The following is a 19035-nucleotide window of genomic DNA, read 5'->3' as shown; positions in this document are numbered from 1 at the left end:
ATAATATCCTGCGGTCCAACCCTAGAGATTCCAGTAACATCTCTCCCAAAAATTTTTCAGCACCTCTCTCTCTCTCTCTCACTTATATATAATTATATATATATATATATATATATAGAGAGATAGAGTAGAGATCGAGATAGATGAGATGAGAGAGAGAAGAGAGAGAGAGAGAGAGAGAGAGAGAGAGAGAGAGAGAGAGAGAGAGAGAGAGAGAGAGAGAGAGAGAGAGAGAGAGAGAGATATGCTGAAAATTTTTGGGAGAGATGTTACTGGAATCTCTAGGTTTGGACCAGGATATTATATGATAGTCACTTGGGAACTCAGGTTTAAACACTCTGAAAATAATGCCTTCTTCATGTGGAATATTAATTTACAACAATCACTGTTGACAACTGCAGACAGTTCCGCTGTGTTTTATGTTGAGGCACAGTAAGGAGAGGACAAGCCTGCTTTCATAAAATAAATAGCAGCTAATCTGCTATTAAGCAACTTGGATCCCTCAGTATAAAGTGCAAAACTATGAACTTCTGTACCCTATATTACTAGTTATTGATGTTCAGGAGTGTGTGCAGTTTCCCTATAAACCTAAAAAATGAATTCATACTGTACTTTAACTGTAAATTATGAGATTGCAGTGCAGGGAAAAAATACATTCACCACATAATTTTTTCTTAATTACAAAACTAATCTACTTATTAAAAATCAAGACAGATGCTTATTCAAATTTCAATTTCCACTCCTAATAAAACAGCTTTATTAAGAAATATAACGGTCTTGGAACTACCTATTTAAATCGTAAAAAAATATTTAAAAACTAATGCTTATTATACCAAAGTACATATATTTTATCACAAAAAATGCATTTAGTCATGAAAATATGAAAACACATTAATTGGTGAATATTTTTGTAAAAATACTGCAAATAGGCAAATTTTCCACATACTAATAATGTGTATACATACATATATATATGTTCCATAGAGAAATCAGCAAATCAACAAGCTGGCAAATCTGGAACTGTGAATAGGCAGGAGTCTACTGTATTCTCAATTTTTATGAACTACAATTAAATTCCCATTTCACAGAAAAAGATTGCTACCTACAGACTAAACTTGCATTGAATTACTATCAAAACTACATACCCATGGCTTCAGTTACACCTTCCAATGGAGGTGAATGCTAGTTTTCCCATATATATCTATACTATATGAAGCTAAGCATCAGCTGCATAAGTGCAACAACTCACTTCACTTCTTTCTTTCCTCATATTCTCATGTTTTTAACCCCATTGAACAAATCATTATCTCCTTTTCCATCAGCAGACCATAAGCAATAACACAAAAACCAAAATATTTTGGAAATATTATTTGAGATTTTCTAACAAATGAGGATGGGCAATTTGTTCAAATTTTATTTTACCTAACTTTTAGGGCTGAAGCCCATGCTTTGGGGTGTATTCAACAGTGCACATATGACAACAGTGTAATTAGTTATCAAAAGTTTTAATTATACTTACCCAGTAATTACATAGCTATAAGTTCCACTTAAATGGCAGCTTGAATTCAAATTTTGCATATAAAACTTCAAACTATTGTGTAGGCAACCAGTTGCACCCACTAGCAAGAGAATAGGAACAATTGTGAGCAGCAGGCTCAGTTTGTTCAAGCCTTTGTCCATCAGAGTGGCAGAGGGAGGGCTCTGATCTTGTAATTACTGGGTAAGTATAATTAAAACTTTGTTATATTATCAAAGTCATTATTAATTAAGTAACTTACCCAGTAATTACACAGATGATTCCCACATTGAAGGAGGTGGGAGACATGGACATAAACTACAAAATATTATGTAATACATAAATTGAAATAGAAATGTTGCTAGCATTGAATACAATGAGTGTCGTTTCCTTATGTTAGGAGAGTTAGAAATAATGCCTCTGGTTGGTGTTCCTCTTAACCTGTAGTTGAGTGGCGGTATAGCCATGAGTCACCTACTCAGTGGTATCTTTGCAGTGCAGGAAGTACTCTGATGACTAGCAATGCATGATAAGTTCCTGCCCTTGCCCTGGGCACAGCACCAAAATAAAACCACCATACAATATTGTCACCTACACTGAGATAAAACCACAACCCAGTGGTGTGTGCTTCAGGCGCCTTGCACCCCCTAGCTCTGCAAGACTCAACAACTTATTGCAAGGGAAGAGATAATAGGAAAAAATTCTATGACTCCTCCTTCTCTACCATGCCAGTGCCTCTCAATACTTCCAACAACGAATCGATGTAAGAAAAGGAAGGAGACAAAGCACAATGTTACTATGGGGTGTGAGCACTACAGGAGACGAAGCATTGGGAAGAGAAGTAAACCTTCCCATGAAGGAAGAGTAAAAACCCTCCTATGCTCTCTCGTTATAATACGACTTCCACTGCTCTTTAGGCCATGCACGGCATTCCTTGAAAGTATTCATTATTTTACAAAGATTAGAGCGGCACCCTACGACAAGATGATGGGGGCTTGGAATTGATGTAACCGCCACCCAGAGGGTACTTCTAAAGTGGCATAATGTGAGTATCTTCTCTTCAATATGGACGGAGGGTAACCAGCATGGAACCAGCAGCCTATTTTGCTCAGGATCTTCTGAAGCAGATAGCACCATATTGGGTAGGTTAGTTTAATTTGTAACCAAAGGATTAAACTAACTTATTTTGGAAGGGCATTAAGTAGAAGACCTTGACCTTGCTGGGGAACAATGGGGAAAATACGGGAAAGTTCTTCAAAAAGAAACAAAGAAATGGTAAGCAAAGAAGCAGTGGAGGCCGGGGAAGCCAACAAACCAGAGTTTTGACTCTCTTTACTGCGAGGCAAACTGGCGACCAAAGTTTGCGACAAAAGTAACCTTACTACCTAGCCTAGAGACAGTGGGAAGGTTGAGAAAACCTAAAATGACATTCAAACACTGTTGGATGGGAGCCCAAGCTGGGTCCAGTACAGTCACAGTAGTACCTGGAGAAGCAGATGAAGACAGTGCTGGTGCCAATGGGCGACTGTGCTTCGATGGATGCTTAGCGAGTGCTTGGGCACTCAGAAGCAGCAGTGCGTTCGACTAATGGGTACCTAATAATCTTTGGGCGCTCGATCGCTTGCTGATTACCAAGAGCTCTGGCGCCAATGGAGACACTAATGCCAATAGGTAATTTGGTGTTAAAGGGCACTCGGGAGTCCAAGAACGGTTCTCAAATCTTTCCTCTCGTGCCACTGGGAGCTCAGAAGAGCAATCGGGAGAACATAAATTAACTGACAGTCGTTCTGACAATACAGGGCTTTACTCAAGAATTTAATTCTAAGTCCAAACTCTAAACCAAAGGTTTACAAACAATGAGGCACAGTTGACAAAACACTGCAATGTTTAGCCTAAAGGAATGATGTAACAAGTGAGAAATACTATTAGGGCCAAATTATCATCCTTGGCTCGCAAACGTAAACAAAGAATAGTTGAAAATTATTAAATAATACATTCCAGTGGGAATGCACACCACATTATCTGCAAAATTTTGAATTCAAGGAACTGTATAAATGGAACTTATAATATGTGATTAAGGGGTAAGTTATCTAATTAAAAATAACTTTTATTGAAATATTATCAATATCATAAGGGCTTCTTAGTAATACAAAATTTTTACCTTTATACGTTAAAATGAATTGCAATGTAATAAAATAAATAACAATCATCTAAGAGAGAGACACCAACTGTTACAGTAACTGGCAAATATCAGAATCCTTGGATACAAAACCAGTTTATCACTGTATGTAAACTTTTAAATAAAAAGCTAACATAAAACAGTAATCAAGGACACAGGTTCATCATATTGCTGGTCACCATTAATTATACATGAATGAAAGAATGATCCCACTGATCACAACTGCCAATGGTGCGTACACAAAATATTTCAAACACATTTCATTCTTTCTTCAACTTCACAGCACACTCTGACCCTATATCTCCAAAGTAGTACAAGTCTTCCAGCTTTCAGCTCATGCACTCTTATGAGAATAAATAGCCTGAATATCCACTATTATGGACTTTTGGATTCATCAGTGGAGAAAAAAATAAATTAAAAAAACTATCAAGTGTCTCACGCTGACAAAGGGAAGTCATTCAGCCCCACAGAGCAAGCAACTGTGAGTGCTACATATAAAAGACTTGATTTCCCAGGACACATAAAATTTAATATTCATATCCTCTTGCATATACTGTATATATTTTTGTATTTACATTACAATTTGTATTGTATAATTATACATTAACTATAATAAATTTAGGTAGAGTTATATCCTGGAGTTTACAACAAAGTGGACATTATAGTGGAAGTTTATGATGTATGTTTTAATTGAATTTTAATTATATTAGACACTTACATATGTACATCATTTAAAAAATTCATTCATATATTTTTATTATTGAAGATGATTTTAAATCCTTCATATGTCTGCCATATGAGTCACATAAGACACTTGATGGATAGTACAGTGCTTATTTTGTTAGTTCAAACTCAAGAAAAACCTACTAAAGATGCTTATACCTTGTTTTTTTTTTCTATCACAAAGTGCATTTAATCATGATATTGATATGAAAATAGTCATTTGTGGATAATTCTCATTGATAAATACTGCAAATAACAAATTTGCCATGAATAATGAGTAGATATGGTCCATTGAGAAACCCGAGAGTATGCGAGTCCGCGAATGCTGAGAACGGAAACAAGGGGGTTGCACTGTACAGACAAGAAATTATACAGTAACTGCAAGATCTTTCAACTCAACGTCCTTTACTCAACAGTCTGCTAAGTAAAGGACGTTAACTCGAAAGATCTTGCAGAACCTCCAGTGTTTCACTTTCCTTCGTGGCCTAAACCTTTATTTATTCATTTATCCCATTCCAAACTTTCGTGATTCAGTTATGCATACATACATACACATACATACATACATACATACATACTACATACATAAAAATAAATATGATATATATATATATATATATATATAATAATATGTATGTATGTATGTATATATGTATTTATATATATACATACATAGCTACATACATACACAGAAACAGGCAGTCCCCTATTATCAGCAGGGTTTCTGTTCCCAAGGGGGTGCTGATAAGCAAAAACCGCCATTACCCAAAACTCGGCGATTAATGATGCCATAGCACCATTATGGCGCCTCTGTTAGGTATGTTATGGTGCCATAAGGCTCCTGATGGCACTGATAACTGGAACTTGACCTGTTATGGTGCCACAAATCACCAATTTTATGGTGCTAGCCGAGCGCCGCAAAACTAGATCGTCAATAAACAGGGACTGCCTGTATATATACAGTGCTCCCCTACATTTGCCAGGTATGGGTACCAGATACCCCTGCGCATAGCAAGAATCTGTAAAGTTGAAACTGTTCTAAAAATGCTTAAAACTGCCTATTTTTAGTTAAAATTAAAGAAAAATGCTGCAAATAAGCGAATTTCCTGCGAATAATGGGGGTATATGTTACAGAGAGAAATCCGTAAATACGAGTTGACTGTGTGTGTGTATGTATAGTATATATATATATATATATATATATATATATATATATATATATATATAGAGAGAGAGAAGAGAGAGAGAGAGAGAGAGAGAGAGAGAGAGAGAGAGAGAGAGATATTATATATATATAGGCCATCCCCGCTTACCAGTGGCATCATTGCTGCTTGTCAAGTGATAACGTTTACTGGATTTTTGGCAGAGATCTCCGATTGGTGGGGCCGTAAAGCGGGTTATAGTGTGTCCTTGACTAAAGTGGTTACGGTGCTGTAAGTTGATGCAACATCAAGTTATTGTGACAACTCGAGTTATAGCACTGTGAGCATTGTTAGTGTCATTAGCTGCAAAAAAACCAACTTAGGGCGGAATTCAACTTACAGCGTGGCACTGTATATTTTCGGTTAGCGGTGTTCAGCCAGGCACGGAATCCCTGTTGTTAACTGGGGACTGCCTGTATATATATTTTGCCAATGTGTTTTGAGCTGAAGGGTTTTTGGGAGGAACCTGTCTCATAATACTCTGGCGGTAGTTAAATCATAATCTTGTGTACAGTTGTCTCATGGCAGCAGGGTTTTGTAAACATACCCAAGATAATCCTTAGTTCCTTAGACTGCTACTCCAGACTTCAACAGCAGAACAGGGGACATTATACATATATACAAATTTAAAATCACAATCAAATACATGCAAGATTAAAACCTCTGGGAACTTGCAATGTAATCAAGCCAAGCCCTGTGTTCTGAACTGGAAATTGTAGTATTTTGTGTTATTTTATACTATTTACCACACATGTGGCTTATATTAGCATAAACAAATCAATAGACTACATATATTTCCCTGTCAACTTACAGCAGTCACTGGAATGCTCTATTAATTTGAAGTCAATTATACTAAAAACAGGATTTTGTAAAATTTTCATTAAAAAACAAATATAACTCATGAAACAAATGATGCCCATTTCTTCTGCACAATTCTATGACAAAACTTGATAGGTAAGAGCTGCAGTTATACAAGTCTGTCACGATGAGTCTGGCACCTGTTAGGCTAACTTCTGCAAAAACTTTGAAGGATATTGTTGATTAAAAATAATCTGATTACAAAATACTTTGATTAAAAAAAGTAAGTCCTATTTGTGGTGATAATTAAAAAATATAATTTTTCATCATATTTTCATTTACATCATTATTTTTGGTAGCTTTACCCTAGACTGTCAAAAAGACTACTCACAAACCTGGCTTTCCCCACCATTTTAATTTAAAGCTTTTGAAGCTCTGGTCATCTCTACTTAAAATATTTAATCTGTTTATCAGAAACTGAGATGGAAAAGACATTTCCCTTCAATAATTAATAGTTACAAAACTTCCAGATGCAATATTAACAGTTACATGAAACTTAAAGAACTGTTTTAACTCCTTATCTCCTCAAAAGACTTATCAAAATAGAGATCACTTATTACAGAACGATGTAGACTACCAAAAACCATGCAAGCTTTAAATGCAGAACCCACTTTATTCATATAAAAATATTCAACAGAAACTTTGATCCAGTAAAAAGTTTAATATAAGACAAAAATTATCAGGATGGCAATATTCTTGCCATTAATACTTTAAATATTCACTTCTTAAGTTTCATTTCGCAAATTTTCTAGGGAAATATTACAAATACAAACGGTGGAAATTCGTCCCCAGTCGTAACAACATAAGGTAAAAGCAGTTCAGACTGAAATATATGATATAAGAACAAGATGAGGAAAGACAAAAAAATACAATATCTATTATACAACAATGAAATCCCATAAACATTTGGAGCGAGGTAAATATACCCAGTAGAACTAGGCAATACTGAACATAGAATTGCATTAACCTACAGAAATCAGAATGGGCAAAGCTAAATATGGTAAAGAAATCTGCAACAATGATGCAGACTCCAGAACACACCAATGAAGAAAAGGATTTTAATCTTCAATTTTTACTGTATGTAATATATTACGATACACCCCACCTTAATTATTTACATTTGCTATAATACTGCTTAATCAATATAATTCAAGTCATACATAAAGTGCCAAATTCTGACAATACTGTTACCTGTTGTTAGGTAGACCATTCCTGATGGCCACATGAATCACTGAAAAATTGGGTTGCTAGTATGCAATTGATCTAATACACCTAACTATTTTGGCTAAGTTGCCAAGCCATTATGGAATTCTATCTACTACACTCTGATTTACCAAGAAAATAATATTCACACCAAAATGTTCATTCCTTTTCATTGAAAATCAACTTTGCAAACCATACCATTTAACCAATATTAAAATGATGACTAATTTGTGCTCACTTTGCAACAAAGCTCTATACTGAAGCTTTCACTCAAAACTAAACTACACAGTACATCATTTGTCACCTGAGAAAGTCCAACCATAACTACACTTAATTCCATATGGTACTATTGTAACATTAAGCAATAACCTACACCCTAACACAAACAAACTCATTGCATCAAGTAGCCTCCATTCCCTGTGCTCAATTACAGTAAGTGGTGACTTCTCATCTTCAAAGTAAATACATAGCTACTCAAAGAAATACCAGTGTAACAACTTGCAACATCATGTGCCAACAGATTTAACAATTACAGCCACCACCATTCCCAACCAGCACACCAGTGACCTTTTTAGTGATAAAATAGTTCTTTTTAATTTTTCAAACCACAAAATAGAAAATATACTCTGGCTCACAAATGAATATATGTTGCATGCATTATGGGTCCTGCTTGTTTGAGGTTACTGCTGCTCCTTGGGGCACCACCAATCAAAACCCCTGCTCCTCATTTTACATCACACAAATTATTTTTCTGCAAGGAAAGAATTCTACACCTACCTGGAGGCGACCTTGTTGCTGCTTGTCAGAGTAACCTGAAACACAACAACCTGGAGGTCAGTTGTGCCCTCCACAGCACTAGTGCAAAGAATCCAATCCTTTTTTTTTAAATCCCTCTTTCACCCACTTCCCTTTCTTTTTACAGAACAGCACTTGTTTGAATTTCATACATTATATATATATAATTAATATATATATATAATATATATATATATATATATATCTATATATATATATATATTATATATATAATTATAATTTATACGATATAGATATTATATATATATATTATATATACATATGTATGTATATATATAATATATATATATATATATTATATATATATATATATATATATATATATATATATATATATTATATATCTCTAAAAATACACACCCCATAAACAAATGGATTTCACAGAGCTAAAGAACATTAAATAATATAATACGGATGGGTAACAGGATGACAAATAACAGAATTTAGGTAATGGCAGCAAGGGGGAGGTTAAACTATGGAACTAAGACTTACACTGTTATTTCTCTTATTCTAAAGAACATGTATACAAATTATTTACTTTAGTGTGAACAAAACTTTCCATCTGCAGACTTTTGAATATTATCTCAATATATTTTTTTTATTATTATTTTACTTTCTCTTCTTTTATTCATTCAGTTTGCTACTTTCTCTTCTTTTATTCATTCAGTTTGTTACTTAAAACCTGCATAAATTTAAATAAAAGAAAAATGGACAACTAATATTTTTACAGTTTTGTTTACTAATGAAAACAGGCAAAGAACAAAAATGCACAAAAAAATGTATTTACATATAAATTATATATGTATATATCTACTACAGGCAGGGCCCTGTTATTGGCGAAGGTTCCGTTTTTGGCAGGATGCCAATAAGAGAAAACTGCCATTAACCAAAACTCTGTGATTTATGGCACCCGTTAGATGTTTTATGGCACCATAACCCTATATAAGGCACCAATAATCTGAACTCGGTGAGTTATGGCACCATAAATCGCAGATTTTATAGTGCTTAAAACCAGATAATCGTTAACTGAATCTACCGATAACCGGAGACTGCCTGTATATATGAATACAATTTTTATTCTCACATAAATACTGTAACTGGATTTTACATAAATTTTTATATCCATTCATAAATATGCAATGGAATTATAGATTTGTGTGAAAGGAATATTTGGAGGAAACTTATTTTGATTAGGTTCTTTTTTTTTCCCCAAGACACTGGCAACCTACTTTTGTCAATATGTCAAGTGAAACTCTTAGGTTTTCACAACTCAAAATTCTGAATGTGTATGAAGGAAAACCCTGCACTACGAGAATTTTTATAAAATTAAATAAAATATTTGGATACTTGCTTGATTTAAAAGTTGGTTTACACCTTCATGCCGTTAGGTGTGATCAGCATTCAAAATAAGACTAACATTTGACTTACCCATTTCCCATAAAATGCATTGCAATGCTTTTGTTATTCATTCATTACCACCCAACTAAGAGGTTGGGAAGCTGGTTTGTTTCCATCGTACCAGTGGGGAAGTATCCAAATAATTTTATTAAAAAATTCCCATTATTTGGAATGAATCTTACCTACTGTTAAAGTTATCTGACTACCACAATGAATGCAGATGAAGGGTTAGTTTAGCCATAGAAACTTCCATTCATCCAAATGAACTAAAAGCTTTTAAAAAAGAAGCTTGCCTGTTGTGTGACCCTTCCTGATAAGAATTACTGCCAACTGATGTATTACAGCAAGGTGGAAGGTCCTTGTCGTGAGACTTGTTGGAGGATCATTACAGGAAAAAGAACTTTATCTCCTGTGCCAGAGTCAAAAGCCCACAGTCAACATTCCAAAACTAAAGACAACACTTATTCAGATTTGCTTGTGTGTATGGTGTTTTTACATTCCATAGATCCAGTGTTTATTCAGCAAAGGGACCAATGGCTTTATGTGACTTCCGAACCACATCGAGAGTGAACTTCTATCACCAGAAATACACATCTCTCACTTCTCAGTGGAATGAGGTAGCAGGCCTAGACCATACCGATCACGCCACTGAGGCGCTCTTATCAGATATGATAGTATGCTCCTATATACCAATGTGTACCTTCATACTCTCCAAACTCCACATCAGGAATTCCTGACTATCAATAAGAAAGGAAGGTTATTCTCTTATCTAGGTCAGGCATTATAAAGTAGACCCCCCTTATTCAAGGATGGGTAACCACTCCCACCACCCCCCAACCAGTTAAAATCTGCGAATATTTAAAATCCCCCAAAAATGGTTGTATGTACCTGAGCATTTTAAAAGTTATATCACAAAAAGTGCATTTAATCATGAAAATCATATGAAAATACTGTAATTTGTGAATATTTCTGTGAAAATAACTGCAAATGGGTGAATTTTCCACAAATAATGGGTATATATGGTCCACAGAAAAATCTGTGAATAGAAGAGTCTGCAAATAGCGAAGGGTCGACCATAATTTAAAAAAAACACACACACACAGACACGCAAACGCACCCCTAAACCTCAATGAGCTGCATTGACAATCTTCTCTAGCACAAAGTTTTAAAAGAAAATTAAAAGACATGCTGATGAACGGACACTGAGAAGCTTACTTTAAAAATTGGTAAAAGCTCAGGATTAAGGTCTGTGTATACTGACCTAATTAAGCAATGAAGAAAGAGACCGCATTCTTGGACAAAGTAGTAAATTTTTACTACATCCTACTTGAAAGTTTAAGCCTGAACTTTTAAATCCTTGCAGCTCTAATTGAATGTAATAAAGCCATTTCTTCACTTTTACTAAAGCTTTTGCCTTAACATCTTTTTTGCTCTAAACAATGGAAGAAAAGATACAGGCATCACCTTGGACAAAGCCCACTTTAAAAGAAAGGGGTTGAATCTCACTAATACATTTTGCTATAGCAAGAGCTATCCATACCTCTGTTAATAATGTCTGAAACGAGTATCTTTATCCCCAGATAAATAATCAACTTAGTCAGAATAAGCATAGACTTATCAGCATTAATAATCAAATGCTGAGCCCCAAGGCTAGACATGAAGATAATCCATCGACTTTAACATCACCAGAAAGAAACTGGTAAAAATTCAAAGACCTTCCCTTTAAAGGCAAAACATCAACACTTCCTTGACTAAAGATGGATAGGACATAAGAGTACACATCCTACATGCCAGTAGAAATCATCCATTTGCCCTTCTGAATGTCTGTCAGGGTCTAAATGGAAGACTTTTGAAAATGGGAGTAAAATGAATAAACTTGTTAAGATTGGAAAAGACCACTACTAGCCTCAAGCTCCCCCCAAAAGCCTTAATGACAAAACCTTGGCGACTAGTCTAAAATTGGTGCCATCGGCTCTTGAGTAACAACTGGCTGATCTTTTTCAAAACTCAGAACTTCTCTGTGTGAAGAGGGTGGGCAGGAAAGGATAATAGGAATTGTCAGGGGTGGAAGAATAACAAAATGTGCAAAGTATCCTTCCCTGAGAACCATCACTTCCAAAGGTTCTCCTTGAAACTTTACCACAATCCAGAAACTTTGCAGAAAGCCTCCTATTTGACTTGGCAGTTCAAAATTTTAGCTATCGTTGGCTTTGCAATTGTTTGACTTGGTCATAAGAGCTTCCTAAAACAGAAATCAACAGTAGGCTGGGGATAATCTGCAGAGAACTTTCATGCCAAAAGGCTGCAGATACAGCAAGACTTCAAAGACTATGCTAAGAATTCTATATTCTGATTCTACAAACCTTTGGCAATGGCCTTAAATACTGTGAGGTTAAACAGAATATGGAGACCCACCAAAACCAGTTACTGACCACTGAGCTGGAGCTACATAAGATAAATATTAACACAAACTGTTCCTGTTACTTTAAAACCGAGTTGTATAAAAATACATCATTCCTCCCTAAGCTTTGGAAATAGGTCTATCATCAAGAACTGCTGCCCCTTCAGGACTAGCATTTACTTAATTATCATTTTTTTATGGAGCAGTAACAAAACTGTCATGCCAAGAACAATATACAAACTGATTAAAGAGTTCTTTGGCTCCATGGGCAAGAAATAGATAAGCTCTAAACAGCTTCATAAAACTAGAAACCTAAGCAGTGGCATTCCAGATCCAGCTTCCAGTGATATACTTCCATGGTTGGATGGGATAAAGTAGGTGGTTTTTGCATGATGTCACTGCAGAACTAGGATGACAGCTTAAGCTGTGAGCTGGTTGATGCGAGCACTAAACTCTACCTAATAAATCCTTTGGAGATCGCGTTGAATTCAAGCCAAAAGATGGTTGAAAGAGAGGTGAAGGGTGAGGACCTCTACCCACAGACACACCTTGGTTCCCGGTAGAGGAGAATACCTACTGATGATACAGGGTAGTCCTGAGGGCCCGCTACATATAAGAGGCAGCTCCAACACTTCTCTTGCAGGGGACACTGAAAAAGGTCAATCACTATGGGGGCAATGCTATCTTTACCCATAATGTACTTTACTTGGTCAAGTGTCTAACTGATGAAAAAATAAAGTGAAATATTTTCCTCAATTTACCTATCATTTTTCTAAATCACACAAGTAACATAGAAAACAGAGCAAAGGGAGGGAGAGAGGCATACCAATCAGGCAATGGAGAAGTAGAACACCAGAAGTAAAAGACTGAGTGGGTTTTTGGCCTTAATTGTCTACGTAATCTATTGGCCTATCACATTTTCCGATACTTCACATTATTCATCCTCTCATCAGGCCACTCCTTACATTGTTCATAATGAAAGGAAAACGCACTCTCATTACCCATACATGTAACAATCATGCGCATCTAAATACATCTGGGTTACACATTGCTTGTTCTTACAAAGCCTAATGCTTTTACTTCCTTGTTGTATTTGACATAACACAAAAACAGAAAACCAGCACAATACCATACATGAGATAAAAAGTCTGATAGTCTAAATTATTACAGACAACTCGCACTGCGCACACAAGGACATGGCCTGAAGAATTCTGACAACATACACAGTCCAATACCACCTAGTGAGAAACAGGAGATTACAGAACAGTCCATTTAGGTTAGCCAAGCGTTATTCTTTCGTTTGATTGGTAATCGTACCCAATGGTGTGAATAAGCTAACTTGAACAGAAGCAAGATGCATTCCAAACAATAGAAAATACATTAATCCCTCAATTATCCACAGTAAGCTAACTTGAACAGAGCGAAAGACATTCCAGACAATAAAATATACATTAATCCTTCAATTTTCCACATTCACTTTATCTACGTGCAACTGGCAACCAAGATATTTGTATAATAGTATATACAGCCAGTCACCAAGTTAAAACAGTCCAGACTCAATTCGATCCGATCTTACAATGCTTTTCGAAAATATTCATAAAAAATTTGTCTCACACTTATGACAAAAATCTGAAGTTAAGGCAGAGCAAGGCTGGGTATTAAGTTTCTGAGCTCCATCAGGTAAATAAGTAAGTGTCACCATCCTTCTAGTGTATGAGCCAACCACAGGATTAAAGGTATAGCTTTCATTACTTTTCCATTTTATTTTATTCTTATAAATTTTTAACGCTCATGATCCAACTTAAGTCACCACCTCAGGAACAGATCTCCATTGCAACTAGGGGACTGCCTGTATACAATAAGAAAATCTTTAAAAAACTTAATTACGATGATAGTTGACACTAAATGGGCATAAAGGGGAAGGGGGGCAGTATGGGAGGGAAGCATTTGGCAACACTGCAAGGAAAGGGAAGGAGGATCAAGCACAAAAAGGGATGGGGGGGGGGGGGGGGGGCCTTCCCCCAGGCAGGGAGGGAGTGGGAAGCCTCTGTTAGGATGGGTGGAGAAGGGTAGGCAGGTGTTTAACTTCTTGTGGTTGTTAAAAATACTTTTTTACATTTTATGTAAGGGTATTACCTTCTCTTCTTAAGATGAAATTTCCTTTATAGTAATTATCTTTAATCAATATTTTACTATGGGGGTACAAAGTTTATATATTTTATAATTAAAAATATTCTTTTTATCAAAATTCTCATACACTGGACAATTCACCCATTTGATCACCGAAACAACAGTTTTCAAGGTTACTGGGAAATACTTGCTGTATGGTATTTTTTGGAAGGATATTTAAGATTTTTTTTTCTCATACAGGAACAGTGATAATCATCAAGGAATAAATATATGAAGTGAAAATTATGACATAACACCAAGAAATAATAAAATGACACATGATAGACGAGAAAGGGAAGGTGTGTGTATGTTATGGAGTGTCTTGGGGCTATGTCCAATGTTCTCTCTCTCTGGCATGGTGCATGATTATTTCATAACCAATTAACCCTTAAACGCCGAGCCTCTATTTACAAAAGTGTCTGTCATATGCTGGCGGCGTTTGGGATATAGCGCCGAAGCGGAATTTATTTATTTTTTTTTTTTTTTTTTTTTTTTTTTTTTTTTTTTTTTTTTTTTTTTTTTTTTTTTTTTTTAAATCACAGCACACTTAGTTTTTAGATTAATAGTTACTTTAGGCTTCTTTTTTGTCATTGCCTGAAGTTTAGTATGCAACCGTCAGAAATTAAAAAAATATCATTATCATATATAAAAATTGGAATATATGACAGAGCGAAAAAAAATGCATATATAATTGTATACAAATCGTGCTGTGAGCAAAACGGTTAAAGCTAAAGTTTTTTTTTTTTCCCGTTGTATTGTACACTAAATTGTGATGATTTTGGTATATAACAAATTGTAAAACATAAAGCAACACAGAGAAAATATCACAAAATGATGCATGATTTCGTAACGTGCTGACGTAAAAAGTTTTTTCTAAAATTCACCATAAATCGAAATATTGTGCTAGAGACTTCCAGTTTGTTGCAAAATGAAGGTAATTGTTTGAATATTGCTAGGCTGTAAGTGTTTTAGCTTACAACTGCAGTTTTCGACCATTTCGGTCAAGTTAAAGTTGACCCAAGGTCGAATTTTTTCTATTTATTGTGATTTATATGAAAATATTTTGAAACTGATAAAAGCTACAACCATGAGTTATTTTTTATTGTATTCTACATGATAGTGTGCACATTTTCATGTTTAACACTTTATGTAAGGCCTAATTTAAAATGGTGCAAAAATTACAACAAGGTGTGGAGGGAGGGAAGTTTTTTTTTTTTTAAATTCACCATAAATCAAAATATTGTGCTGGGGACTTCCCATTTGTTGCAAAATGAAGGGAAATGATTGAATGTTACTAGAGTGTAAGAATTTTAGCTTTCAATTGCATTTTTCGACCACTTCGGTTGAGTCAAAATTGACTGCAGGTTTAAATTTTGGCACTTGTTGGGATTTATATGAAAATATTTCAAAACTGATAAAAGCTACAACAGTGAGTTATTTTTGTTGTATTCTACATGAAATTGCACACATTTTCATATATAACACTTTATATAAGGCCTAATAGAAAATGGTGCAAAAATTATGACAAGGTGACTAGAGAAATTCTGAGATTTTCAGCAGTTACCACGTACGGAGGGAAGGAAAAAGTTCTTTTTTAAAAATTCACCATAAATCGAAATATTGTGCTAGAGACTTCCCGTTTGTTGCAAAATGAAGGTACATGATTGAATGTTACTAGAATGTAGGGGTTTTAGCTTACAATTTCATTTTTTGACCATTTTGGTTGAGTCAAAGTTGACCATAAGTTTAAATTTTGGCACTTATCGTGATTTATATGAAAATATTTCAAAACTGATAAAATTCGTGCATGCGTGGCTGGGTAACGCTTGTAAACAAAACAACAGCGTGATCCGTGAACTCCCAGCATTCCTCAAGGTGAGTGATTTAAAATCTTTCGCAAACTAGGCCTATAACTATTTTTCCACAAATATTTAAAAAAACTTTCTGTAGTCGACATACCGTACGTCCACTTGGCACCCGACAGACAATTTTAGTCGATGTACAATACATCCAGTCAGCATTTAAGGATTAATGGCCTTTCATAAAATGTGAAAAAACATAAAACAAATGTGAAACACAAAAGTATTTTTGCCAATGAAGATTTTGAAACAAGAATATAAACATAGACAATTTAGAAAACTATTAAAGAGATAAACTGAAAAATTAATGACTGATGATGAAGTATAATACCAACAGTGATAAAATATTCTTTTGTGCACTGTATGATATGTGATATTAATTAGAGTTAACTATAGAAAAATTTTAAGTTCAACAGCAATGTCATCATTGACGAAATGCCATACGTAGATGTAAACACACAAAAACACAAGTAACCTCAGTAATAGTGAGCTGAAATGATAAGTCATTAATCATAATAAACAGTACTTTTTAACATTGTTCTTAAAATGAATCTCCTTTGGAAATGTCATAATTGAGAAAAACCATACATACTAAAGATGTAAACACCGAGTTTTATGCACACAGTTTTTATGATGAGACAAAATAAAAAATCAGTGATCACAATAAAAAAAGATTATTGATAATTTTTAAAATAAATGTTCTTAAAACTAACCTAATTAAAGTCTACAGCGCAATATGAATGATGCAATACTTGACGTAATTCAGGATAAGGAAATACAATGAATAAAAATGGCACACTGATAAAAATCATATGTAAAATTAAATATATTATAGTATGGTAATGATGGATGTGAAAGTTGATATATATAAAAATATATTAATGGTGATAAAACCATGGTAGGCTGTAGGTAAGCACACATATGCTATGGAATATACTATATATGCTAATATACCTACAATATGTATTGTTTTTCATGAGCAAGAAAAAAAAAGTTTGCTATATGTATGTTTTTTTAAATGTTATATAGTATTTTACTCAGTGAACTGTAACATACAGTGCACCTATCATACTGTGTGCTGTTTACAAGAGTGAGAAGAGGTGGTCTGTTCTTTTTAGAAAATGTACTTATGCAGAATCTTTAGTAACTATAGGGAAATATGCTGGCTAATTGCATTTTGCATAAAGTTCTCAGTTTAAAGTGCAACGGTGGTTGTTTTTAAGGATATTTACTGTTGACAGTTATGTCGTATTGACAAGGTAGAGGGAGTAAGAGTATGGAGTTGCTGTTTTACATTCACATAGTTTTAATTGACCGGCTCTATTATTGAAGATAATCAAAGGATTACTGTAAAAGGTAATAAAGTAAATGTTTGAAGAATAAAGGTAAACATAGATGGAAAGCTCCCATGCACATAAAATTTTCAGCTCTATCATCACTTGCTAATTTTTTTTTGTCAGAATGCTTCATATCAAGACTTATGTCTGGCACCAGCTGACAACAAACTTTGTTAATAGGTGACAAACTTAGTTAACCCAACACAGATGAAATTTGCCATTTTCAGAGCCCATCAATACCCTTAAAATGAATTAGCAAAAGATGCCTATTCTCCAGTAATTTTTCAACAGTTCCATGTTAACCTACTTATGAGTTTCACCTCTTCTCTACTGAAATTTTTCTATTTTACGCAAACTAATAACCCACCATCTATGATACATCTAATAGCAAATGGGTGGAGGGCTGAAGGTATACTGCATCACTCAATAAATAACTTGAAGAAAAATAGTAAATAAGCCTTATTATTAAACCTTCCTTTACCTTAGGACCTTCCACTTCAAAATAGTACATAAAATCTAATAAGACTGGCTGTCAAGAGAAGCTTAAATAAACATTAAAACCAAATAAAACCAACAACAAAATTCAACTATAACCTTTAGACCTTGTTGATGTACAACTAATTTAAATTTCAATATCCCTTGACAATCGTAACTTAATTAAAACTTGTTTCCAAAACACATTAAAACCTGCAATATGTTACTGATCATGGACTTCCAATCTAAAAACAGTTTACATCTTATTTTGCTTGTAGCAAAATTTACACTTGGTCATTGTACAAAAATTAAAATGACCGATGTTGTCTTACAGATACCCTTCCTTCCATGAGATCTTGAATTTTTATTTAAGTTTATTCCATTAACAAATGATTTCATTTCTTACCGTTTCCTTCAAAACTATACCCTAATAACTTAGTTACTGCTTCATAAGCATTCAGAGTTGTTTAAGATTAAGTAATTGGTTACTTACAAGTTCTCAATGGACTATACTATACAAGTCATACTTCAACTCAAATTACAGCAGCTCTCATTAAATTACCAACTCAAATCTAACCTTCGAATTTAGCGCAATTTTAAATACAATAGTCTGCTCTATAACTCAGTGGAATAAGTATACAGAAGGGATGAAAGAAATATATTCATAAGACAAAAAAGGCAAAACCTATGACAAAATTTTAGCCTGCACTTTGCTAAAAACCAAGTGACCTGCCACAATGCAAGACCTTACCAACATTAATTACAATAGGTATCTAACTACAATATTTCCCAAGTCCACACTAACAAATACATTACTGCACTGAAATTTCATCTCTGCATCAAAATCCCAATCTTTTTATTCCATTAACTTTCTACAATTACATATGAAACAAAAGTGTT

The 19035-nt window shown here is 34.5% G+C and overlaps 1 protein-coding gene across 5 annotated transcripts in view; it reads right to left on the bottom strand.

Moving 5' to 3' along the window:
* The window catches only part of LOC135220922 (tubulin monoglutamylase TTLL4-like), a 111102-nt gene that overhangs the window by 11142 nt on the left and 80925 nt on the right, over positions 1-19035 (bottom strand). For 4 of the 5 annotated variants that reach the window (XM_064258569.1, XM_064258568.1, XM_064258570.1 and 1 more), the window contains exon 15: positions 8459-8493. The exons of the other annotated variant lie outside the window; for it this stretch is intronic. In XM_064258569.1, the coding sequence (XP_064114639.1) occupies positions 8459-8493 (35 nt within the window). The remainder of the gene's footprint in view (positions 1-8458; positions 8494-19035) is intronic. 5 annotated transcript variants of the gene reach the window in all.

This window comes from Macrobrachium nipponense, chromosome 2 (assembly GCF_015104395.2).
Source record: "Macrobrachium nipponense isolate FS-2020 chromosome 2, ASM1510439v2, whole genome shotgun sequence".
Classification (NCBI taxonomy): Eukaryota; Metazoa; Arthropoda; class Malacostraca; order Decapoda; family Palaemonidae; genus Macrobrachium; species Macrobrachium nipponense.
The sequence above is the reverse complement of the archived record's forward strand: the minus strand, read 5'-3'. Positions and strand labels throughout refer to the sequence as shown.